The sequence below is a fragment of the Anomaloglossus baeobatrachus genome, chromosome 7 (genome assembly GCF_048569485.1).
Source record: "Anomaloglossus baeobatrachus isolate aAnoBae1 chromosome 7, aAnoBae1.hap1, whole genome shotgun sequence".
Classification (NCBI taxonomy): Eukaryota; Metazoa; Chordata; class Amphibia; order Anura; family Aromobatidae; genus Anomaloglossus; species Anomaloglossus baeobatrachus.
In genome coordinates this window covers 60474987-60500662 of record NC_134359.1, presented here as the reverse complement: position 1 = coordinate 60500662, position 25676 = coordinate 60474987, and the positions used below count along the sequence as shown (strand labels likewise).

The following is a 25676-nucleotide window of genomic DNA, read 5'->3' as shown; positions in this document are numbered from 1 at the left end:
AGAAATCGGGTCCCCAGGTATAACACATTGGAAACAGACCCTAATCTTGCTGGAGCCGGTCTCCCCTTCACCTTGCTGATCAGAAATCGTCCCCCAATGATAACCTATTGCAAACAAATGCAGGTCCTGGAGCTGGTCTCCCCTTCACATTATTGATCAGATATCGGGCCCCCAGTGATAATATATTGATAACCTATCACAGCGATATATTACCCCTATTCTCCCAGGGCAACCTTTTCTTTTTGTTTATTTCTTCCTCTTCTTAAAAGAGCGATAACATTTTTTTCATCAATATAGCTATATGAGGGATTGTTTTTTGCGGGACGAGTTGTACTTTTGAATGACACCATTAATTCTGTCACATATGTCGCGGGCGGAGGAGGGGACACCGCGCTCTCCCACTGCTCGGGTTCGGCCGCTGCTGCTGCGGCTGCCGCTGCTCGGTGGTGGCTCGAGCGGTGTGCCGGATCCCGGGGACTCGAGCGGCGCTCCTCGCCCGTGAGTGAAAGGGGTGTATTGGTGGTGGGGGAAGGAATTTGGTTATTGTCCGTGACGCCACCCACGGTTGTGGTGATTTTTGGTAACACGACCGCTGCTCTGTATGGGGATCCCGGGAGCGGTGACAGGGAGCAGCTGAGTTGTTAGTTCTCCCCTCCGTGGGTAGGGGTTGGTTGTCCCAGGGCCCAGTGATGGGGTGGAGGATGGGTGATGGCAGGCCGGGTGCGGGGCCTGGTGAGGTGCAGGGTCGCGGGGGCAGCGCTGTGCCGCACGGCACGGTGGTACTCACTCAGCCTGAGACGATGACACAGTTCTTGGTAAAACACACGGCTGGAAAGACGGTTCCCACGGACGGCTGCTGTTGCTTTTCCCCGGTAGTTAACGGTGACTGTCTCTTTCCCTGCACCTAGTACTGCTGTTGGTTCCAATGGGTTCCCACCGGTAACCCGCTCCCCGGCTTGGATATGGGCCGGAGGAGCCCCTCTTTGCCCGCAGGCGCTGGCCCTGAGAAACTGGTGCCCTGGCGGTGGCGGTGTCTCTCTCATACGGTTGGACTGTTGCCTTCAATCGGGACTTAGTTGTTTGGAAACCCGGAGGTCCCCTTCACTGACGGATTTGGCAAATTCACGGCGACTCCAAGCCTTGCCGGGATCCGAAAGGCCCCTGCCAATGCTGCTGGCTTCTCCTTGTGTACCGGTCCGGTACCGCCGGGCCACCGCCCGTCCACAGCCCTTACGGCAACTCCGATAGGCCACTCCTGCAGACGGTCACCGCCGTCTGCTAACCTTGCTGTTTCTGTCCGGGGCACACACCCGGACGCTCTCAGATAGTTGCTCTACTACCACTTTACTCCTCACACTCTCACGTCCAAAACTAATCTGGTCTCTTTTCCCGCCTCCAGGACTGTGATCTCCTCGGTGGGCGGGGCCAACCGCCTGGCCCACCCCCTGGTGTGAACATCAGCCCCTGGAGGAAGGCAACAAGGATTTTTGGGTCTAGCTTTGATGTGCCTAACCAGGGTGTAGGGTGTGGCGATGTCATTACCTGTGACCCCTGTCTTGTCCAGTGCATCACACATAGAATAGTGGAAAATGGAAAAAAAAATTGCAAAATACTTAAAATTCCACAATGTGTGTTGTTTTTTGTTTTTTTTACTTACCATTTTCACTATACCACTGACCAAACATATAGTGTTTTTTTTTATTTAAGTAGTGAAAAAAATGTCAAAGATTTTTTAAAAAAAGGATTTCTCTTTTGGCACCATTTTCTGAGACCTATAACATTTTCATTTTTCAGGATCTGGGGCTGTGTGAGGGCTTTTTTTTGGCGCCTTGAGCTGATGATTTTACTGATACCATTTTGGGTTAGATTCAATGCTTTCATTGCTTTTATTGAAATGTTGCGGTGACCAAAAAACTAAACTCTATTTTGTTTTCTTGTCACGTCATTTACTGATCAGATTAATTTAATTTACTTAAAATGTTGATAGATCGGACATTTGTGAATTTGACGATACCAAATATGTGTATTTTTTTTTAACTGTTTTATTTTTAATGGGAAAAATGGAGGGAGATTTGAACTTTTGTGGGTTGTTTTTTATATATATATACTTTTTTCTTACTTTTTCGGTGATTAATAGTCCTCTTAGGGGAAGTGAAACTGCGATAGTCCGATCACGTGTGCATCAGCATGAGCCCTGCTCTGTATTGCAAAAATCACGTTCTCCTAAGAAAGTTGGCTCGCAGCCGGCGTTCACAGGAGTGTTGTGATAATAGACTCGGTTCAGCAGTTGACCCCTGGCTGTCATGACAACTCATTGGCGTAACATGATCTCATGACGCTGTCAGAGATCTGTGATCCACCCGTGGCTGTTAGACGCACTTGATTGCTGATTAAATCAGCTGTCAAGAGCCAGTAAAGATGTGGGCTTAGCGTGTGAGCCAGTATTGAAGGTAGGGAGACAACCGATGACGTATATGTACGTCATCAGTCGTTTTGGGGTTAAAGTAAAGAAATACCTCTTTGAAGGGTTTGTCTTGCTCCTGTCTTCAGGAACACACTGTTCACCTGTCTCCCAGCTTCCTGCATGCCAGGAGGCAGCATGCTCCTGACAATTGACAGTTCGGACCAGGAGAATAGATAAGCCTCTGGTCTGAACTGTACGTTCTCCTAGGCAGCAAACAGAACAGAATAAGCTTTGTCTCTGAAGCATCGAAGGAGCACAGGGTCACTGAAGCTGCTGGGATCTAGTGATCTGGCCAGCTTCAGAAAAGCACTTTCGGACTCTTGTAAAGAGCTTGTAAGCACTGTGCTCCTTACCTAGCTGACTGGAAAATGCTGATAGACAGCAAAGGTTGCCAGTAACCTAGACATTGTAAGCTAGTACACGTTACTAGTAACCTAGTTACCTAGTACACAAAAGAATAAAATATCCTCATGGTTTTTAGAATGGAGACAATTTTTACTAATAGGCAAGTTGCTTGTTTTTAGACGCACTTTCCAATTTTTCCCCATTAAACATGAGACAAACTTATTAAACCATTTTATAGACTTGGTGACATTATAAGTGACATCATAGTGTATAAAATGGTGTATTCCAGGACATTTTAATATTTTTAGATTGCTACAAAAATCTGCAGTAATTATATTTTTCACTTCTCTGTATCACAACTTTATTGCCAGTTCTAAAACCTCACTTCACTGTTTCCACCCTCCTGTTACCAGCTGAATACAATTGTTATATGCGGCTAAATTCACTGGTCTTGAACATGTCTTGCAGCTTATGGCACAGGTCATGTTCAGTTATGTGGATTGTGAAGCAAAGGCTGCTGGTTGTTCAACTTTTAGGTATATATATAAATGCTTAATTCCAAAATAATATGTTATACCCTATCCACAGGAAAAGGCGTATCTTGCAGATCACTTGGGGGTCTGACCACTGGGACCCCCAGCAAACCGGAGAATAGGTCTCTGGAACCCAGGAATCACCCACTTCTGAGCCCCACCTTGAATGGAGAGGACGTGGCCATGCTCAAATTCTGCTCCATTTCTTCTCTATGGGACTGTCATTGCTGAGTCATGGGTGACAGACAGTCCTGTGGTGTCCGACTATAGAAGGTCGCAGTGTTTGGTTGCGCAAACTGCTCCCTCACCGTCTAATATTCCTACTTGGTGTAAATGGTATCTTATGTATCTCCTCTGCTTTGGGTATATCCCTTTCCCTTTAGGATCCTGCAGAGTTCCTCACCCTTTCTGTTTTCATCAGCACTTCCATTTGTGTCCTTATAAACTCTCATTCCCTTCTGGTCTGTGCTAGTGATAATCTAACACCCTTTTCAAGTCTTCAGTGCAAGCAGTCTGCTTGGATTCATCTGGATAAACTTTGTTATTGTTGTTGCAGTTTCTCCCCCTGAGTCCTCTGGAGATAAGTTATTTGCTTACTCCCCCTGTTTGTACTCCCTGTGTGTTCTTTAGAACTTAGTGGGGTTGACTAGGTGCTAATCCCATCCATTCCCTAGTTAGGGCCTATTTCAGTGTCAGCCAGGGTCAGGTATCTTTCTTGGTGCATAGGCGCGGAACCTATCTAGGGTGATGAGGGAAACCAAGGGCAATCAATAGGTTTGGTCAGGGGTCACCATCTCTGCACGCCCTAGAAACAGGGGTTCCCTTCCCTTTTGCTTGGTACGTCCCTGTCGCTAGCATGACAGGGACAACCAGAAATAGCTGAGTACTGTATTCAACATTCAGCAATCCTATAGGCAATAAATGAAACAGGGGTCAAGCATGAGCATCTCCATGCCATTGAAGACAGTTTTTTTTAATACTGTATGATATTAAGTAAGTAATGGATCAAGAATAGGACACAAAAACTATTCATAAGTTAGTCAAGGAGAATATGCTAAATGGATGCTCTTGGTTAGGGAACCTTGAATGCCCATTTTTTTTACTAAAGATTAATTTAAAATAAACAAATGTAGAAAGAGTAAGAACCTCATATATTTATTTCCAGATTTCAGTGTACATAGAAGTAGAGAAACCGTGCCAAGTGTATGTAAAAATATAAATAAGTAAAATATATATATATCCAATATATATATAATTGATGTTTAACACCCAATTAAATTAGATAAAATTCTTTAAAAATAAATAGTAGGTCTAAATTGATACTATTGACGGCTACTACGGGTAGACTGTCTTGGTCTGTCTTTTTTCGACTTGCTTGTTGTCTGCGGTTTATGACTTTTCTTGGAGTAGTCTACCTTTATCCACCCACCATCATTGTTAGCCTTGCTTTCTTCTCCGTTAGCAGCATCGGAGGGTGGCACTGGCATTCCTGGTATATGTCTATTTTGGTTTTGGGTAGTTCTATGTGGTTTATACTCATGAGACTTTGAATTACTTTGTGTTGTTGCATATGGCTTATATTTGCCATTACTTGTCTGAGGGCTCCTCTTATCCATTCTTCTTTGTGTTGATGCATTATGAAAATTTTGGTGGTAATATGTGTTGTTTGCCCTTTTTCGGGCCCTTTCCCTCTCAGATGGGCTATCAGAAGCCGTACTTGATGCACTGCTGCCTTTAGAGCTTTGGATAGACAGGGAAGACAGAGTTTTGGTTATTCCAAGTTGCGTTGGTGAGGAGCTACGAGAAAGATTGATAGGTGTGACTTGTAATGTAGATGTGACTCGGGCTCGTCTGACGGCAGCAGCATAGGATTCTTGGTTCTGAAGATATGGAAACACCTGGGATAGATTTGTAAGGCTGGAAGACTGGGAGCGAGGTAAGCCAGCGGAGTGCGGAGAAGTCACATGCATGTCCATCTGACGCATCCTCAAAGTGTAGATCCATTGAAGGTCAACATCTGCGGGAATTCAAAATACTATCAGTGAATGTAATCCAAAAAAAGAAACAAGAAAAAAACAAAAACGTATCGTACGTTAGGAGTTAGTACAATCAGTTAATGTAGCTCTAATGACCACTAAACGGGTATTCTCAAATTATTAAAGGGGTGGTCCACTACACAGCATTAGTGGCCACATCGATGTAAAGCTCATAAAGAAGGCTTTTCTCAAATATGTTGTGTAGTCCATTGTGTCTCTGAGCGGCGCTATTGTGATGCACTCATCCCCATCACATGACCCCCGGGATCCATGACCTCTGAAATCCGGTGATGTCACGTCAACTTCCAGTTGTCCTGACATCACTGAGGCAGGCCCCAGTCTTCCCTGAGTGACTGGGCTGTGTGCGGAGTTTCACCACTTGTCACAGCCCAGCATCGCCCCTGCTTGCGGTGCTCTGCAGCAAAGGAGAGAGTGCGCGATATGCTGGGTTGTGACAAGTGGTGAAACTCCACCCACAGCTCTGTCACTCACAGAGACTGGGGCCCGCTTTGGTGATGTCAGGTCAACTGGATGTTGACCTGACATCATTGGATCTCAGAGGTCACGGAGCCCAGAGAGCACGTGATGGGGATGAGCGGACCACAATAGCACCGCTCAGAGGCAGAATTGGCTACACAAGGTATTTGAGAAAAGCCTTCTTTATGAGCTTTCCATCAATGTGGCCACTACTGCTGAGTAGTGGACCACCTCTTTAAATTACTTTAATTAGTTATGAAAGTAATCACGTTTGCATTTGACTTTCTTTTTCTATCTGCTGTTATCCTCTGGCAATGGGGTCTTTTATCTCTCTTAGTGTAGAGCTGGTTTCCCTTCAACCATTGCTCTTTTCATTCGCTATGGGACTTCTGAGTGCTGCTTTCAGCTTTCTCTTGCAGACCCATAAAAAATGAATAGACCGATGGCGGAACATACTCATAGATAAATGTGTTCAATTCTTGCAATTAGTTGGGGCGATCTATTAGTTATCATCTACTTAGATTGTTATCACCTATCCTAGCTTTAGGGCTTTTTCCCTACATCCAATCCCAGCATTCACTTTTTCTGTAAATACAGTGCATACTTGCAGTTTTTCAACTGGCATTACGCTTCCAAATCTTTGCACAAGTAGTTCTTTCTTTTACAAGTATTTGACTTGCAAATTAATGATACTGAAATGTAAAAATCTTAGTTTTTTTTACATCTGAAATTGCAGCAAAATGTAGCAAAAAAATAAAAGTGTCACTTGTAATTAACTTTATTAAAATGTAATTACCAAATAAAAAAAAAAAAAATCACGAGATGCTGTCAATATTTAGACTGCAGATTGTTTTAACTCCGAGGGAGTAACACTGCCCCTTGGTGGTAACTCAAAGAGATCTTTCAAATCTGTTCATTCTAGTCTCTCTGGCCGGCAACAATAATTATAAAATAACTTTAGGATTCTGGAAATAACTTTTATTTTTTTAAATTAGACTATTTATATATTATAAAATGATATATATCATATTTTTTTTCTTTAACTTTTACTCTTTATTCTCCTGCTGCAGACTTCATAAATGATGATACACTTTTTAAGAACATCAAGATCTATTTCTAACAGTCATACTTCAATCTCAGCTATTTATGATCTATACATCTCTCTTTAATTCTACCAAAATTACAATGATATTGGTACAATTGATTGTATAACTGGTCGCTCTCTGTCATTTGTAAAACATCAGCTCTTATAATGTCCCTGGGTGATGTCATCAAATTTTAATTTATCCCTATCTATATATAATCGTCAGGATTCATCAGTTGTGATTTTTTTTACATCACTTTTCTTTTTTTTGTCTTGACGTTTTGTTACCGTTTTTTGCACCAAACTCATCGTAGAGTATAGGTTGAACCCGATGGACTTATGTCTACCTTCATCCTTAAAAACTAAAATGGCAATAAATTTGTTACAAAATTTAAAAATGCTCAGTTTTTGCAACTTTTTAGCACAAAAAGTTACACAATCCTTCAAAACGTTACATTTTAATCTTAAACTGTGCCAAAATAAAAATTTGACCAAAACTTTACTCCAGCCAAGGACTGAACTCAGATGCACAAAAAAAATAAATAAAAAATGAGACATTTTAAAAAGTCGCATTTCATGAATTTGTCTAAAACATCTGGGTAAGCAAAGTTGTAGAAAATAAATAATTAAACTTGGTTCTAAACTAATAGAGAATAAGGTGCAGATACTAAAACCACTAATAAAGAACAAATGACTCCAGAAAAGTGGAGAAACCGCAATGTTGAATCAGGGCCAATATGTTATGTATATGCCGCTTTAGGAATAAATACTGTTTATCAGCAGCAATTGCCGCGTGCTGCAATATTTAAATAACGAAAATGGGGCATGCAATACAAGACGCAGGAGGAGGAATACATGCCAAGGACTCGACCCACAAAGGCCCGCCCCCGATGCACACGTCAATCAAAGTGCAGGACATTTCTGCAACCTTGATTAAATATATTTCAGCAATCAAGCATCTGATCTTTCAACAAAATGTATGCCTGGATTCAGCATCTTAGTGCCAATATGGCACTGACTTTACTTCATATAGCAAAATCCTGGTGGTTGGATCCCTTTAATTCAAGTATAAAATGACTGAATATTGGAACACGCTGTTCAGGTCTTGGTGTTTACTCTGGGGGGTGCAAAATCGTGAAGTCTGGTATACTTTTCAGTACAGGAATCAGTAGCGTAGCTACCAGGGGGCAGAGGGTGTGGTCACCCTGGGCCCTATGCTCTGAGGGGCCCACCCGGAGCTACCATTATCCTCAACTATATTGGGGGCGCAGCGCGTTGTTATAGTCAAGTTGTGTGGTACAGCAAAGAGACACAATCTCTCTTCTTTACCTCTCCCTGTTCTCTAGATTGCAGGGTGCAGTCTATATCATGACAGGAGATGCAGTGGCCGAAACACCGGTGCACACACAGAATGTCAGGGTCCTGGCTTGGTGACATGATCACACCAGGACTCTGATGTTTTATGCGTGTGTCAGCATTATGACAGCGCATTGCTGTGCCAATGGATTTGTCAGGATTAGGGAAGTATATGGTGTTTTCTATTTTAACAAAAACGTGTGTTGGAGAGTGAGGGCATAAAAAACAATGGGAGACCAACATGCAACGTGGGAGCTACTGTGGAGGTTTCTCCAAGTATGGGGGCCATTATACAGTTTTGGGGGTCTAATGTGGGGCCATTATAGAAGTTTGGAGGCTAACATAGGGGTCATTATGTAGGGTCAATATACAGTTTGGGGACTAATGTAGGGGCCACTATACAATTTGGGCACTAATGTAGGGGTCATTATAGAGTTTGGGGGGGATTGTGGTGTCATTATAGAATTTGGGGGCTAATGTCGGGCCATTATAAAGTGTGTAACTAATGTGGGGCCATTTTACAGTTTAGGAGTTAATTATACATTTTGTAGTCTAGTGTGTGGCCATTGAAGAGTTTGGAGCCTAATATAGGGGTCATTAAACAGGTTAAAGGCTAATGTGGGGACATTATAGAGCTTGGAGGCTAATATAGGGTGCCATTGTACAGTTTGGGGGCTAATGTGGAGGACATTATACAGTTTAGGAGCTAATGTGGGGCCATTATACAGTTTGAGTACAACTGTGGTGGGTCCTCATACAGTGTGGTGAGCTCTCATACTGTGGTTGGACCCCTCATTCATTGTAGGGACATCTGTGGGAGGGTCCTCAAAGTGTGGGGGGTCAGTATGCAGTGTGGGAGCGAATGCAGGGGCCATTATACAGTTTGAGGGCTACTGTTGGGACTATTATAAAGTCTCGGTTAATTGTAGAGTGTTTTGGGGGAACATTATACTGTGTATAGGGGAGCTGTAATCCTATCATACTGTGTATAGAGGAGTTGTGGGCCCATCATAATATGTATTAGGGTGCTATAGTCCCATCATACTGTGTATAGGGGATATTTGGGGACATTATACTGTTTATAGGGGACTGTGGGCCCATCATACAGTGCATAGGGAGCCAAGAGGACATTATTCTGTGTGCTGTGCCACCAAAGTTGTAATTAAGGTTACCAGATAGGGGCCCCCTCAGATCTTTTGCCCCTCCCCCCAAACTGAACCGACAGCTACGCCTCTGACAGAAACACATTATGCTTGGCAAATCAATAATTTCTATTATCACTGGGTGTCTGAGTCGCCAACACTTTTGCATGCTGAAAAAGCCATCCATTGGATAAACTTTTTTTTAACCATTTAAAACACCTTATTATCAATATTTTATAGGACGTCGTATTACCAAAGCTATGCTCCTATAAGACTAAATATACCACTATTATACGGCACTACTGGATGGTAAAATAGACAAATTCCTAACCAAAATTGCACAGGTATATACAGTATATATATATATATATATTGTGAGACTGTGACCGGGGTTATCTATGACGGCCGGTATGTCTCGCCCCGGTTGTGCTCACTCCATGATAGAAAGTAAATCCACTCTAGGGTTAATGCTGTTTCCCTACAGGCTGAAGGAAGGGTTAAATGGAAACAGGAACGAGGGCAGGTGTGCCGGGTGTGAGGGAGTGAACACAACTCCCTGAGTTCTCTGCTGGAGAGGCACATGTATATTGCTGTGGACTTTTGTTTGGACATTAAAACCGTGTGCTGTGAACCTTAATGCCTGGATCCCGTGTCTTCTGCTGCGCAGCCGACCGTGCTACCTCACAATATATATATATATATATACAGTACAGACCAAAAGTTTGGACACACCTTCTCATTCAAAGAGTTTTCTTTATTTTCATGACTCTGAAAATTGTAGATTCACATCGAAGGCATCAAAACTATGAATGTGGAATGAAATACTTAAAGAAAAGTGTGAAACAACTGAAAATATGTCTTATATTCTAGGTTCTTCAAAGTAGCCACCTTTTACTTTGATTACTGCTTTGCACACTCTTGGCATTCTCTTGATGAGCTTCAAAACGTAGTCACCGCAAATGGTCTCTCAACAGTCTTGAAGGAGTTCCTAGAGATGCTTAGCACTTGTTGGCCCTTTTGCCTTCACCCTGCGGTCCAGCTCACCCCTAACCATCTCGATTGGGTTCAGGTCTGGTGACTGTGGAGGCCAGGTCATCTGGCTTAGCACCCCATCACTCTCCTTCTTAGTCAAATAGCCCTTACACAGTCTGGAGGTGTGTTTGGGGTCATTGTCCTGTTGAAAAATAAATGATGGTCCAACTAAACACAAACCGGTTGGAATAGCACGCTGCTGCAAGATGCTGTGGTAGGCATGCTGGTTCAGTATGCCTTTAATTTTGAATAAATCCCCAACAGTGTCACCAGCAAAGCACCCCCACACCATCACACCTCCTCCTCCATGCTTCACGGTGGGAACCAGCCATGTAGAGTCCATCCGTTCACCTTTTCTACAAAGATACGGTGGTTGGATCCAAAGATCGCAAATTTGGACTCATCAGACCAAAGCACAGATTTCCACTGGTCTAATGTCCATTCCTTGTGTTCTTTAGCCCAAACAAGTCTCTTCTGCTTGTTGCTTGTCCTTAGCAGTGGTTTCCTAGCAGCTATTTTACCATGAAGGCCTGCTGCACAAAGTCTCCTCTTAACAGTTGTTCTAGAGATGAGAAGGTGTGTCCACACTTTTGGTCTCTACTGTATAAACCAATCAGATTCCACTTTTCATTCTTCACAGACTCTTTGGAAAGTGAAAGGTGGCATCTGATTGGTTGCTAAGGGCAACTGAGTCAGTTTCACTTTACACCATGTTTGATAAATTTCTCCCTTCATAACCCTATTACACATACTGTCCACCTACGTTTGGACCACCCTGCATATATATATATATATATATATATATATATATATATGCATATATATATATATATATATATATATATATATATATATATATATATGTATATATACATACATACAGTATGTGTACACAAGATAATCCTGGTTTCGGCTCTCATCAGCAGACAGTATTACCACATTCTCTCTCTCTCTGTATGTATATATATATATATATATATATATATATATATATATAACAAGATAACACAGGATCACACTATTCAAAATAGGTGATGGTCACAGCTCACCTTCTCCTACTCTCTGCAAAACTACTTCTGCACAAGTCACAGAGCATGCCTAGAAAACCCTACCACAGAAATCAATGAGTTAGAGCCTGCCTGTTGCTGCCTATGGTCTATAGGGCTGCTCTGAAGACTATTCGGCTGTTAATAGGAAAGATGGCCATCCCAGTCATTATACATAAAATAGAGTTAAAAAAAAATTACCATAAAAATAAAAAAAGAATATCTATCATTATCTGATTGAAATGATTAAAATAAATATGAGCAACACCTCCCCTTTACTCTAATAAAAGAGTTTCATGTTGCGATTTTGTAATTTGAAGCTCTTACTGGAACTGTTGTTAGGTTTGGTCTCAGAATTTAGCAACGAAGATTTAATGGCGAGTTGGATCGGCTTCACTGCATCTTGGTTTTTCATCTTGTTCCAGTGAATTTTATGAATGTGTTTGGTTAATTTAGGAGTCCTGACATCACTCTTTTGGAAGACAAAGAGAAAAAAAACTAAGAACAAAAAGCAGCTTTATAAACATAGTGCATTGAAATTACCCCAAACAACAGAAGAACAAAACAGATATATTCATATAATAAATGGGATTTTATTAGGGAGCACTGAGCCAACTGGCTGCTGGCCTCCATTTACTCCCAGCCACTCTGGCTATCATTTCAGGTTTCCAGATTGTCTATTAGCAGCCTGGCAGAGTGCTCCTATTGTCCTACATTATATAAATATGCATATAAATTTAAAGGAGGTCTCCAAACAGACCAAACCTCCAGAATTCTGTCTCTTCCTACCAATACAAAAGTTTATTCTTGTTTGTGGTTTCTATACATAAATATATACACTATATAACAAAAGTGAGTACACCCCTAACATTTTTGTAAATATTTTATATATTTTCATGGGACAACACTGATGATTTGACAGTGTAAAGTAGCAAGTGTTTAACAGTGTAAATTTGGTGTGCCCTCTAAATAACTCAACACATAGCAATTAGGGTGCGATGATCGCACCGCAATTATCGGACTGGTCGGTGGCTCTCCTGACCCAAGCTCAAGAGCTGCATAGAAATAGTTGCTGCCACGCTCGGATCAGGAGAGCCGCCGGTCAGTCCGAGCATTGCTATCGTCATTAGTGTTATAAAGCTGTGTGACAGTTCCCTTAATGTCTAAACTGCTGGCAACAAAAGTGAATACACCCCTAAGTGAACATTACCCAATTAGGCATTTTCCCTCCCACTGTCATGTGGCTCATTAGTGTTACAAGGTCTCAGGTGTGAATGGGGAGCAGGTGAGTTACATTTGGTATTATCGCTCACACACTCTCTCATACTGGGCACTGGAAGCTCAACATGGCTTTTCATGGCAAAGAATTCCCTGGGGATCTAGAAAAAAGAATTATTGCTCTACATAAAGATGCTAACCTACAAAGATTAGAGTAAAGGCCACAAATCAATCTTTATTAATCAAATTACTACTATAAAAGATGGATAAATATGTAGACAACTACTAAGCGGAGTAGGCCTACAAACACACTGCTGTTTAAAGAGTAAATAGAATTATTAATTGCACAAAAAATGACAAATAATGAAGATAATCTCTTACTTATGGGGTGTAGGACGGTGTATAAGAACACCTAGTAAGATGAGTAAATTGTCAAATATCTAACAAGCTGCTAACACATAATGCACATCAGGTAGAATGCAAGAATGTAATCCCGATTCCCAGGTACACAGAAGTGAATAAGAAAGTTGTCCATGCATATATAAGTAGTCAGAAACTGTCAGAACAAAGAAGGCCTAGTGGTTGTCTGCGCAAATGCAATATGACAGTAGTAGAGATATGAAAGATAAACACTGCAACATAGATTACCCGGCCTTGAGAGCATAAGCAGTAAGAGGAGGCAAGTAACACTGCAGAAAATAGTCAGGAAGCACATCAACTCACGTTTCGCGCTTAGCTTCTTCCGAGCCAAACACACCTTCAAGACGACCACTGCATTTCTAAAGAAATTGAGGGTAAAGGTGCAGGACTGAGTAAAGCGTCTCCTGACCTAAACCCTATTGAGCATCTGTGAGACCTCCTCAAATGGAAGATGGAGGAGTGTAAGGTCTCTAACATCCCCCAGCTCCGTGATGGCATTATGGAGGATAGAAGAGCATCCAGCAGCTCCTGTGAGGCTCTAGTGACCTCCATACTCAAGAGAGTTAAGGCAGAACTTGAAAATAGTGGTGGCCACACAAAATATTGACACCGTGGACACAATTTAGCCTTTTTCACTTAGGGGTGTACTCTCTTTTGTTGCTCACGGTTTAGACATTAATGGTTATGTGTTGAGTTACTTAGAGGACACCAAATTTACACAGTTATACAAGCTGCACACTGACACTGTACATTGCATCAAAGTGTCAGATCTTCAGTGTTGTCCCATGAAAAGATATAATAAAGCATTTGCAAAATGTGACGTACACACTTTTGTAATACACTAAGTCTGACTGTGTTTAACTCACCTCGTAGGTCACAATGCACTCTACAGACTCATTGTCAGAGATTCCCACAATCCATTTCTCCATTACAAATGGTGGCTGAAAAATAGAAATAAAAATAGACAACATATTGTTTACTTAAATGATAACATTTATAACCTTCAGTTCTGTTGTATGCATTATGTACGGTAACTGACTCCCTATATCTATGCATTCTGATATGGATAAAGAATTCTGGCCTATCTCCAATACAAGTCCATTTAGGCTTCATTCCCAAAATTAATGTTTGGTGAGGTTTTTGACGTTGCAGATTTTCTGCAGCATTTCCGTACCTATTATATAAATTAGGTTAATTACGTTTTTTTTTTCATTACGCTTTGGGTTGCGATGCAAAAAAATATGATTTTTCCATGCCAATAGTGGCGCACTCAGTATTAATGGGCAGACCTGGACTGTAAATGTCCGGATCCGCGCGGTTTGAAAGGTACTCGGATGCCGGATTCCTGGTGTTTGATCTGGATCCTGCACTCAAGAAATTAAAAAAAATAAAGGAAAAATAAGGAAAATAATAATGAAGAGGGGCACTTCATACTTACCAAGGCTCCATCGCGGCTATATCCGTGCTGGGTATCATAATATGTGGGGCCCTATGCCAAAAATGTTATTTATTTATTTTTACAGTATGATATAGACGTGCACAGAGCCTGTGATTGGAATCGACAGACACGCTGCCACTCATGGTGGGGATGCATCTAATTGCAACCAATCACAGGCGCCGGTGGGTGGGGAAAGCAGTGCATATTCAATGAGGGTTAATTATCAGCCCTGAAAGTGAATGATTGGCCTGGAAGCAGCGTACAGCTATGACGGATGCCCAGTAAGTTAAGTGTCCTATCCCTTCTACCAATATTTTTTAATTGCCGGAATCTGGTCCCCGTAGACTTATATGGGGACCAGAATCCGGACCGGAACCAGATTTTAAAAACCAGATAACACGGACCCGCCGGTCCCAGTTATCTGTGAGTCCGCCCATCACTATCGCTTAGCTATTTATGAGCTAAAATGTTGCCACTATCCACATGGACAAATAAATTTATATTTTTTCATCTGAGTTGTCTGGAGTGCTGCCTACATTTTTGTCTTTTCTATTTTATTAGTTGTTTGAGTTGTAACCAGTGGACGAGCACCAACTCATATACAGACACTGGTGCTGCTTGTATTCTCTTTTTATATTGGATATATCAGATATAGAGAAACACAAAGATCTTGCTTGGCTGCTTCTGTCTAGACTTCTATGGAGACTCCCATGCACAATAATGGTGACTGTCTACTGTCACTTTTCCCTGGATTCAATGGAGAAATTGTAATACACAAGATACTTGTGCTCCTAAAAAGCTTTAGCTGCTGGATCCTTAATGGTTATATCCTATGGATATTCCATAAATGTCTTTCTGTAGAATACCTGTTCAATAACATCCTTCCCTGGAATGTCATGGAAACTATCAAAAACAAGAAGACCACCTTGACTCCTAGAAGAGTGGGTAAATTTCCTGGGCACAGGAATGCTTAGTCATTTGTCTATGCACCTGCGTCCAGACACATATTCAGGGGGTGGAAATGAGGGAATGAGGGGGTGGAGAGGTGTAAACGCAGCAGTGATGTAAACATTTCATGCCACGCTCTACACGACATTCTCCACCAACTCCCGCAACTGCGTTTTAAAAAGTTGGCAAGCATGTGTAATGGTATGGTGAGCATGATTTCAACAAAGAACTTGGCATTGTCTTTCATAGTAACCCACCAGAATTTGGCTGCCTGTTAGACCCCCTTCACACTTCCGTGCATTATACGCACGTGTGTGACGGTCCGTGGTGCAGGTCCATATGGCCGTCCATGTGTGTGTTCCGTGTACTAGGCATGTGACATCTGGTTGGCAAACAGGCAGCATGAACTTGTATACTTACCTGTCTTCAGTGCTGCTATCACACTTGCTTCCAGGTCCGCAGTCTGTACAGTGAATATTTATGAGGCATAATAAACGGGACCCGAAAGCAACAGCAGCGCCGGAGACAGGTAAGTATAAAAATCCATTTAATTTTAGTCAATGGGTGTCTTCTCGTACTTGTCACTCTGATGTTAGTTACACAAATCACATCAGTGTGCAGTTTGTGTGACATCCGTGCTGCTGCACAAAAAATGGACATGTTGCCATGTGGAGCACACACGGAGCACACACGTATCCATGTCAAGACTTGGACGAGTGAGCAAACCCATTGATTTTCATGGGTCTACTTGTGTTCGTATCTCCGGTACATGTAGAAATGGACACCAAATGTACTGGAAATACAGACGTGTGAAGGTGGCCTTAGGCCGGAGTCACACTTGCGAGTGCTTCGCATATAACTCCCTCGAGTCTCTCATTGAATCACCCGGCACGGCCGCACACTGTCCTGATAGGAGCGGGTCGGTTGCATGTATCTCTATGCAGCTGAGACGCTCCTGACTGGAGAGTGTGCGGCCGTGCCGGGTGATTCAATGAGAGACTTGCATGAGTTACACGCGAGGCACTCGCAAGTGTGACTCCGGCCTTAGTGAAAATTTTTCATGGACACAGAAGTATCTATAGATATGTATAATGTGCCAACCAGAGTTTGTGATACCAGGATTTTAACATCACCTACTTTAGACATCCGTAGAACCTCGGCTTCTGGGTCACTTCTAGTGAACGTCACATCTTTTATATAGGTTATAGCAATTTCATCTCCATCTAGTTCCATGTACATTTTCCATTTGCAGTCCTAAAATAAAAATAAATTATTTTAATTTGGAAACAGGAAGATAACTTCAACTCTAAAACACATGCAGTCGGCTAATAGAGATGACACATCTACGAACAGTCTCTGATTTTTCTGTATTCTTTAAATTCTGAACCTCATTTGTAATAGGATTGTCAATAAAGCAATTTCATAATAAAATATGGCAAATATCCAAGTTGGAACTTTAACCAGTTGAAGGGTTATTCCCATCACCTGGGTCTGACCACTGGAGGTCGGACAATGGAAAGAGCAGATGTTTCTGAAACTACAGATCAAATGAGTGGGGCTTACAGAAACAGCAAAAATGGACATTGGAGTAAACCAATAATGTCAAGTACAACCATTATGATGCCTAAAGGGGTATTCCCACAAAAACTAATTATATACAAAAGAGATATAGAATTTACACAAAAAGGGAGTTCTTTCTGACGCTCCAAGGGATTGCTCACACTTGACTTTCTTTGCTACGATTTTGAAGCGGAAACTCTATTTTTGTGAGAATTTTTTGAGGAAGATTTTGGAGAGTTTCTCTTCAAAATACTCAGTGTGAACACAACCTAAAACTATGTTCACACTGAGTTTCATTTTAGAAGTTAAAAAATACTAGTTTTTCAAGCAGAAACCGCTTCAGGAAACCTTTCTTGGGGAGGTTTCGGAATAGTTTTTCTAATCGTGAAGCTTTTTAATTTTTGCGCACACGGCATCTTATAGGTACCAGCGTACACGTTGAGTATTTGCTATAGAGAGATTCTTCTGCTGTAAAAGACTAAAGATGCATACGGTAGCAAGGTTTGACATTGATGTGCATATGTTCATTCTTTTTATTACATTAATTGAGCGATTTGTCAGGCAAGTTATAGGTGTAATCCGCATAAAATATATGCCGTGTGCACATACCTTTTAAGAGGTTTTTTTCTTGAAGAGTTTTAAAGTATGTGCACACAACATCTTTTTTAGGCAGATTCCACCTGGAATGTCCCTGAAAAAGCTCTAAAAAAATCAGCAAAAAGAGTGAGCATATGCACAGGAATGTCAAAACGACTTGCTGTGTACATGTTCCATCTTTTTTCACTTATTTTATCCCTCCAGATTTAGAAACCTGTGAAGCAGCTAAAAGAAGTAACTGGTCCATTCATCATGCAGCTTCCACAAAAACTATATAGAAGAAGGTGCTTCAGGAAAAACACTGCCGGCATTTTTCTAAAGCATCTTCCGGCTCAGAAACAATGCTGCCACAATTGTATCTAAAAAATGATGGGTGCACATACTCCTATACAGCCTTTCCATTAGTGTCTACCGTAGCTTAGGCCCCCTTCACACATCAGTCAAAAAAAGTGCACTTGTGGCACGTTTCGTTTTGACCACACATGTGTACGTATGTGTCATCCGTGTGCCATTCATGTGGCTTCCGTGTGGCACATACAGGAAAAAACGCATGACACTGAAATGAATGGTTTCTTATGTGTTAAAGATGTGCAAAGATAAATACAAGATAGATATAGTTAGATACCTTAGATAGATAGCACATACATTTTACAGCTATTAACCAAATAAATAATTAAAAGAAAAAACAACATGGTGTCCCCCCCATTTTTTACAATCAGCAAAGGTAAAACAGACAGCTGTGGGCTGATATTATCCGGATGGGAAGGTCCATGGTTATTGGGCCCTTCCGAGCCTAAAAAAACAACAACTTGCAGCCACCCCAAAGTGGCGCATCACAATAGAAGCACCAATTCTGACATTTTGCCTCGGCTTTTCCCACTTGGACGACCCCTTGAACAAGCCCATGCGAAACGTACGTTGGGGTTGTGCATATGCCTGGTTTTCCCTAAAGGAGAAATGGGTAAGCAATGTCCTCACTATAATATGGCCTTAATATGCAATGTCTTACTTTATAGGCTTGGTCATTCAGTATACTAGTTGAGTTTATCTGGAGACTTGATTACCTAATTGGTGCATTGCCTATGCCCCTCCATACTATGTGATACCCGCTATGTTCATTTCTGTCTGATGTTCTCACTGTATTTGAAACTTTTTACTATAGGTTTTCATGTCTAAATAAAATATCAAGTGATTTTATCACATTGGTGGATTTATTATTCCTTTTTTCTACAGGATTCTAATGATTTTTGGAGTTTCCTGCCTTAATTTTATTGATTCACTATATCTTAGTATCACACCTATAGGTCTAGGTGTGGCTTACTTTTCTTAGTTCAGATGTTTTTCACATTTTTTGATGGGACGGTGTCTAGCTTAGAGCAGTCTTCAAAGAAATTACATACGATTACTTTTTTCCCCACATAGTATTTTGAAAACCTTATGTGGAATAAAAAGGATCAAAAGACTGAACATATGACCAGCAAGTCGTTTTATAATAGAAATGAATAGGAAGATTATTTCAAGTTTATTTTGAGAAAATTTTCAGTATTTCAGAGAGGACCAGCTCCAAAAGACACCTTAAAATACTCCATGTACATGGCTTAATAGACTAAGAGAAACAGAGTCTGTCTCCTACTAGGGTATGTGCACCATTTGTCTTTTAGAAGGCTGCATATCCGCATCGTTCTAGCTGTACTCTCTAAAGAATAAGTATTTTCTGAAGCTGTTTCTACTGGAAAACTCATAGCTCTTTACTACCGACTGTATTTTACCTGAAGTGTCTTTTCTAACGTCTATAATAGTGGCAGTTTCCAAGTAGAAGCCGACAGAAGTATGGACTGAAAATTTCTTTTAGCCTGTTCTGTGCTTTCGAAGCCTAAAGTGATTGAGAGAAGTTACAAAAGATGGAACATATTGTGCAACAAGTCGTTTTGACATTGCTGTGATTCTTTTTTTTACTTTTTTTAGTGCTTTTTCGGTGAGTCCATCTGAAAAAAAGCATTGTGTGCACATATCCTTAGCTTGGCCCAGCTTCAGCAAAATAATTGAGAACTAAGATCCTGTTTCTTGATTTTCCATGTATATAATAATTCTCATAATTACAAGTCTTTTGTAGTGTATAACCCAATAACGACTGGTATCCTGTCGCGCATGGAGTAGGAGATGTCTGTATATAACGCGTGACACATGCATGCAGACCGACAGGCATCTGACGCTCTACAAAAACAAAACAAACAAAAGGGTGGAACACCGGGGTCATGATACAACGGAGGTCCCTGCCGCTAGGGAGAGGGGTGAGGGGGCACTTCCTTTACTCACTTCAAGCTGACTCCTGAGCTCCCTAGCGTCCCTATACAGGTTCTTTAAACCGGTTGGCGAGCAGGATACCTTGGACCCACAGCAGGCCCTAAACTCACCCTGCCTAGTGAGTAGGCCAATGAGTACACTAGACTAGCCACTACACTAATAAACACGGAGGAAGGGAAAAACAGACTGGGGATAAACAGAAGGATACAAACACCAAATTTCACAGCGGCAAACTCTAAAGTAGCAGAAGGCTGGGCAGAGGACAATTCCTCAGCAGTTCCTTCCACCAGGCTGGCCAGAGTAGAATAAATTCTAACAGCAGCAAGGACTGCGAGGAAGGCTCTAGTATTTAAACCTAAATGGACGTGGGCTCACAGCAGCTACAGCTGACGTGCACTACTCTGAGCTGCTGGCAGCAAAACAGAAATTAACTTATGAGGCACCAAAGGAAAGGAAACTTCGTTTAAAAGAGAGTTCAAGATGGAGATGGGAGGCTCCAGTCGTAACGCTGTAACTAGTCTCAAAACAGCAGGGAGATGACTGTGACATATCCAGATTAAAAAAAAAACATTTTGAAATGTGGGTTTGACTGGCATTAATTAATTATTGCGCAAAGGACAGTGGTGTGTCAGCAAGCCAATCTGACTCTGACTCCTACTTTTTTAGACTTCGACTCCACAGTCCTAGTGATAATTTATTTTCTATTGCCACTAGAACACTCTGGTTATCCCATTTTTTTTTAAATTTAAATAGGAAAATAAAAAATAAAGACCTGAAGAACATAAAATATATTTATATTATTAACATTTCTAAACTTTTCTACATTTCTGTGAAAAGTAATGGCCACTACTTTTTTATTGATGGTGCCATCAATATCTGATCGGTGGAGGTGCAAGACCTGGCACCTATGCAGATCAGCTTTTAGCGGCGGTGCCCAAAAGTTCTTGGAGGCTGCCTGAACACAGCAATTCTATCAAAACTATAGTGCCCATGACCGGGTACTGCATATCCATCCACCATTCATTTGAGCATCCAAGAACTTCTGGACAGCACCATTAACAGTTGATCGGCGGGTTGATGGGTGTCACAGCCTAACCGATCAGCTATTATTGGTCTTTCCCAAGGATAGACCATCAATAAGAAAGTAGTGATCAACCCCTTTAATAATAGATTTTTTTAAAGCTATAGTTGGCACATTTCTATCGACTCTGACTTAACCCAAAACTAGCTCCAATTCCAACAGCCCAACTCCAAAAGCTAAGCCCTAATTGCTCCTTTTAAGCCTTCCTGCTTGTGAGTGATCTGCACCCAAAAAAAAGGTTGTGAAAGAGGGAGGTAGTTTTTTTTTTAACACACTAAAGATGCCTTAATATTTTGCTCATACTTTTCAAACCATCTATCATTATAAAGCTGAGAACATAGTGTCAGCATCCTACCGAACTTGCTAACTGTAATTGTTTGGGGTCTGGAGAGTGGGATTTTTGGGGGGGGGGGGTTGCTTTTTGGGGGGGGTGTCTTTCTTTTGTGGATGTCTGTTTTATTTGATGAAGAGTCCTGCTATATTGTTTAACCTTTTTAGCTGTTTGGACACTTGCTTATGGAACCGCAACTAGGGCTTATATTTAGAGTAGGGCTTATATTTTAAGCAAACTACAAAAGGCCCCAAAATCCCAGTAAGGCACATTTTTGGGGTAAGTCTTAGTTTCGGGGAAACAGGGCACTAGTGCACACTATTTAATTCCCTCAAGCCAAAAGGATAAACATGGGTCCTTCCTTAATCTGTAGCCCAGAACATTTTTGTCCTGTTTAGACAAGTAATCATTGGGAAATGAGCATTTGTAATAATGCTTGGTCATGATTATTGTAACGACGGGAAAGCAAAACTCTCATTTGTCTGCTGCGATGAGTTTTAAGAGGGCTTAAAAATAATTATCGGCAACACATCGCCCTGTGTAAGCAATAGATCTGCTGCCAATAATATGATATTCTGTGGGAACGCATAATTGATCTCTTTATCTAAGTGATGAACATAGTTATGGGGAGCTGCTAGTGCTGCTTTTTCATTTGAGTAAGAAAGTTTTTTTAAATGGACATACCACTCTCGATTGTATTTACAAAATGCAATAAATGAAGCATTTGGGGGTCCCATTCTTCAGCCACTTGCCATTCTGACCTGTAGTTCGCCTTGTTCCTCATTCTCTTCTTCACTTGCTGAATTCGTCAGGTCTTTGTCTGCCAACAGTTGTGAGTGGACATCGACCAGGTCATTCACGTCGTCAGGAGTCATATCATTGAAGCCATCTCCTCTAAGTAGTTTTGCCAACTTCACGGCCTTAGCTACCGCAGAGTGATGGACTTCATCAGGAGAGAATACCTTGTAATCGTGGACCACTTCTTGCCGCAATTTTTTTTTAAGCTGGCACCTACTGTTTCACTCTTCATCTCCTTTATGGTCTTTATAATATTAAGGAGACACGAAGCAATATTGTAGTCATGTCATTATGTCTTTAGCGAGAAGTTTTTATCAGAGTCCATAGCTTCAACCAGGCTTTGTAGTGCATTTTGCCTTGATCCATGGGCTGAATGAGCAATGTGGTGTTCGGTGGAAAGAACTCTATCTGGACGCCATTATTCGACAGCATGGCCTCCAGCACTGTCCAAGATCAGAAGCACCTTGAACGCGGGTTTTTTCTCTGGCATATAAAGCTTAACTTCCAGAATAAAGCAATGCTGGAACCAATTAACTGTGAGGAATTTCGTCATCCAGGCCTTGGGATTGTGCATCATGTACACAGGCAACACATTCCTATTTTTATGTTTTAGGTCCTTTAGGTTTTTTTAACTTATAAATAAGCCCTGGCTTAACCATAAAGCCCGCAGCATTCCCACATATAAGAGATACAAGATATTTTTGGGCCTTAAAACCAGGGGCATTGGCTTCATCCTTCATAATAAAAGTTGGCTTCATCCTTCATAATAAAAGTGTGAGACGACATCTGTTTAAAAAAAAAAAACCTTGTCTTATCCATGTTTAAAATTTGGTCAGGCTAATAGCCATATCCCTCGATGATGTATTTCACCGTGTCATTCACATACTCCTCAGCTTTGGCTTTATCCACAGCATCAGCTTCTCCATGGAGAGAAACTCTCTCCATTTGTCAAACAAGCCCTTGCTGGTGCTGAATGGGTTTGGTCTGGTGGAAGAAGCACTTGACGGGCCTGCTTCTGCGTCGTCGTCCTCATCTTCATTCTCTTCACCATCATGAAGTTCTGTGCTTTCCTCAAAACTATCAACGTTTCTTGGCCTTGGTCTGGATGGTGTCGATATCCAGCGAGATATTCTTCTTCCTGCAGTTATTTATCCACAGGGCCAATGCAGACCTCATCCTCACGATGGCCTTATTGCAGGAAGTAACCTACCTCTTTGTAGTCTTGTTAAAAAGTCATTGTTGTCATAGACTTAATATTCTTCTCATGTTTCTTTTATATAGTGAATAGAAGATTTGTTGATCCCGTAAGGGCCTAGAGTTGAGTAGCTTTCGCCTTCCTTTAACATGTCAAGAAGTTCCACCTTTTCTTTGATGGTAAGCATCTTCCTCTGGTGCTTGGGCTCACTGCCAGAAGCCTTAGAAGGCGCAGAACATTTGGGTGGCATCTTAGGGCTTGAAATACAGTACTGTACAGTAAATTCAAGCTTTTATGACTGCAGAGCAACACTACACGCAGCGATCAGACGTCGATGTGCAGTGGACAAAGATAGATGCTGAACGTACAGTATGGAAAAAGTTTGGAAGAGCGAAAGACTGATGCTACGGTCACTGAGCCAATCAGCCCTCAGCATACAGAACACAGTGCTGTGGTTGGTCACCTTTCATTCCATCAGCCAATAGTGTGCCATATACAATCTCATGTTGGCAAACTTGCGCAAGTGGTAGTGGCGTACAGTACTGCATTTCCATTGTGTACAGTACATTATTCATCTGGTGATGAAATACAGTACTGTACAGTACACTGCAAAATCCCACAATACAAAACTAAATATATATTTTTTAAAAACGCCTGAAACAGTGAGGCCGCAATAAGTGAACCACAATATAGTGACGGACGAATGTATTAGTGTACATTTGCAGAAGGATACTGTCATGCTGGTACAGGGCAGTACCAAACGAACGTCAAAAGGGAAAAGAAGGGAAACCCTGTGTCTAGGGAAGGGGGAGATGGTGACCCCTGACCAAACCTACTGATGGTCCATGCGGTCCCTCACCACTATAAGTTCTGTACCTATGCGTTGAGCTGGATACCTGAACCTAGGTATCCCAAGTGCTGGCCCCTAAATAGGGAAAAATGGGATGAGCTCTTTGTCAACCCCACTAAAAACTAAAGAAGTCAACATGGAGGACAGACAGGGGGAAATGCATTAACTACTTATCCATAGATGACACAGATAGAAGTTCAGCAAAGTAACAGCAACAACACCACCACCACAGAGAGCAAGCCACCTGCTTGCAACCAGAGCTTGAATCTTGAATAAACTGAATAATATCACCAGCAGAAGTCTAGTGAAGATGGGAGCATTTAAGCACATGGAGAATACTGATTATCAGCAGCTGGATGGAAGAAGGGCTCCACTGGGTCTTAAAGGGGAAGAGATGCAAACCCAGAAGGAAATCTACCTAAAACAATGAATACAAATAGCAGGAAGAATGGAAAGTCAGGGAGAATTTTGTACAGTAAAACGCTGTGACCTTCTATTACCAGAAACCACATGACTGTCTGTCACTCGGCCGTGACAGATACTGATAGATGAGAGGTAAGAGTAGACCTTTTTTCTTTTTATTGTGGACCATATATAAAACCTCCATGATGGCGGCTCTGCTCTTATTCCTGCGGTGCCAATATATGAAAAGGGTTTCTCTGTATGTCACCAGCAAGCTCTAATAGGTGATGAGCAGTCATTAGCCCACACCTAACAGGAGATATACAGTTAGTGAAGCTTGTAATGACCATGAACATGTCACAGGATCACTACCTCTAATGATTTCATTACATAAAAAAAAAAATCAATTTATCTACACATACAAACCTGGCATGAAAATAAAACACAGAAAATAACAGAACACTTAAACAACACAAACCAAATCCACTACATGTCATGGGTCAGGAAATTTCCTTATTTGCCTGTGAGGCTTGCGATGCATTGATCAACAATTAATTTCAAGCACATGGACTACAGAAGCCTAAACATTTGATGGATTAATTTAGCATAAAATGTGCAATGTGCTATGAATAATGATGTTTCATGCAATGCAGACTCACTCCCGCACGGAATAAAAATGCATCTAAAAGTGAAAAAAAAATTACTTAAAAATGGAAAATAAAAAAGTCAGAATAAATTGTTAGCACTGTTTACTTATGAAGGAGTTTTTGATGAAAATAATAAAATACAAATGTCTATTATAATACTTATGGATAATACAAGACCAGTTTGCAGCTTATTAGCAAAACCATAAAGATACGCACTGTGAAAATGTGACTGAAAGCACTAACTAAGGCTTCCTTCAGACGTCACAAAGATTTTTCTTGTATGTAGGGAAAAATTGGCCAATTTTCATCAGCGTTTTTTTTTTTATAAGATTTTCATCAGTATCAGTTTTTATCATAAGAATTAACAAATGG

General features: G+C 41.3%; 1 protein-coding gene across 3 annotated transcripts in view; it reads right to left on the bottom strand.

Moving 5' to 3' along the window:
* Positions 1–4473: 4473 nt before the first annotated feature.
* MAP3K20 (mitogen-activated protein kinase kinase kinase 20) overlaps positions 4474–25676 on the bottom strand; it is a 276975-nt gene continuing 255772 nt past the window's right edge. For all 3 annotated transcript variants that reach the window (XM_075317342.1, XM_075317345.1, XM_075317344.1), the window contains 4 exons: positions 16677–16793; positions 14020–14094; positions 11843–11987; positions 4474–5359 (listed from right to left, as the gene is read on the bottom strand). In XM_075317342.1, the coding sequence (XP_075173457.1) occupies positions 4665–5359; positions 11843–11987; positions 14020–14094; positions 16677–16793 (1032 nt within the window). In that variant the 3' untranslated portion in view covers positions 4474–4664. The remainder of the gene's footprint in view (positions 5360–11842; positions 11988–14019; positions 14095–16676; positions 16794–25676) is intronic.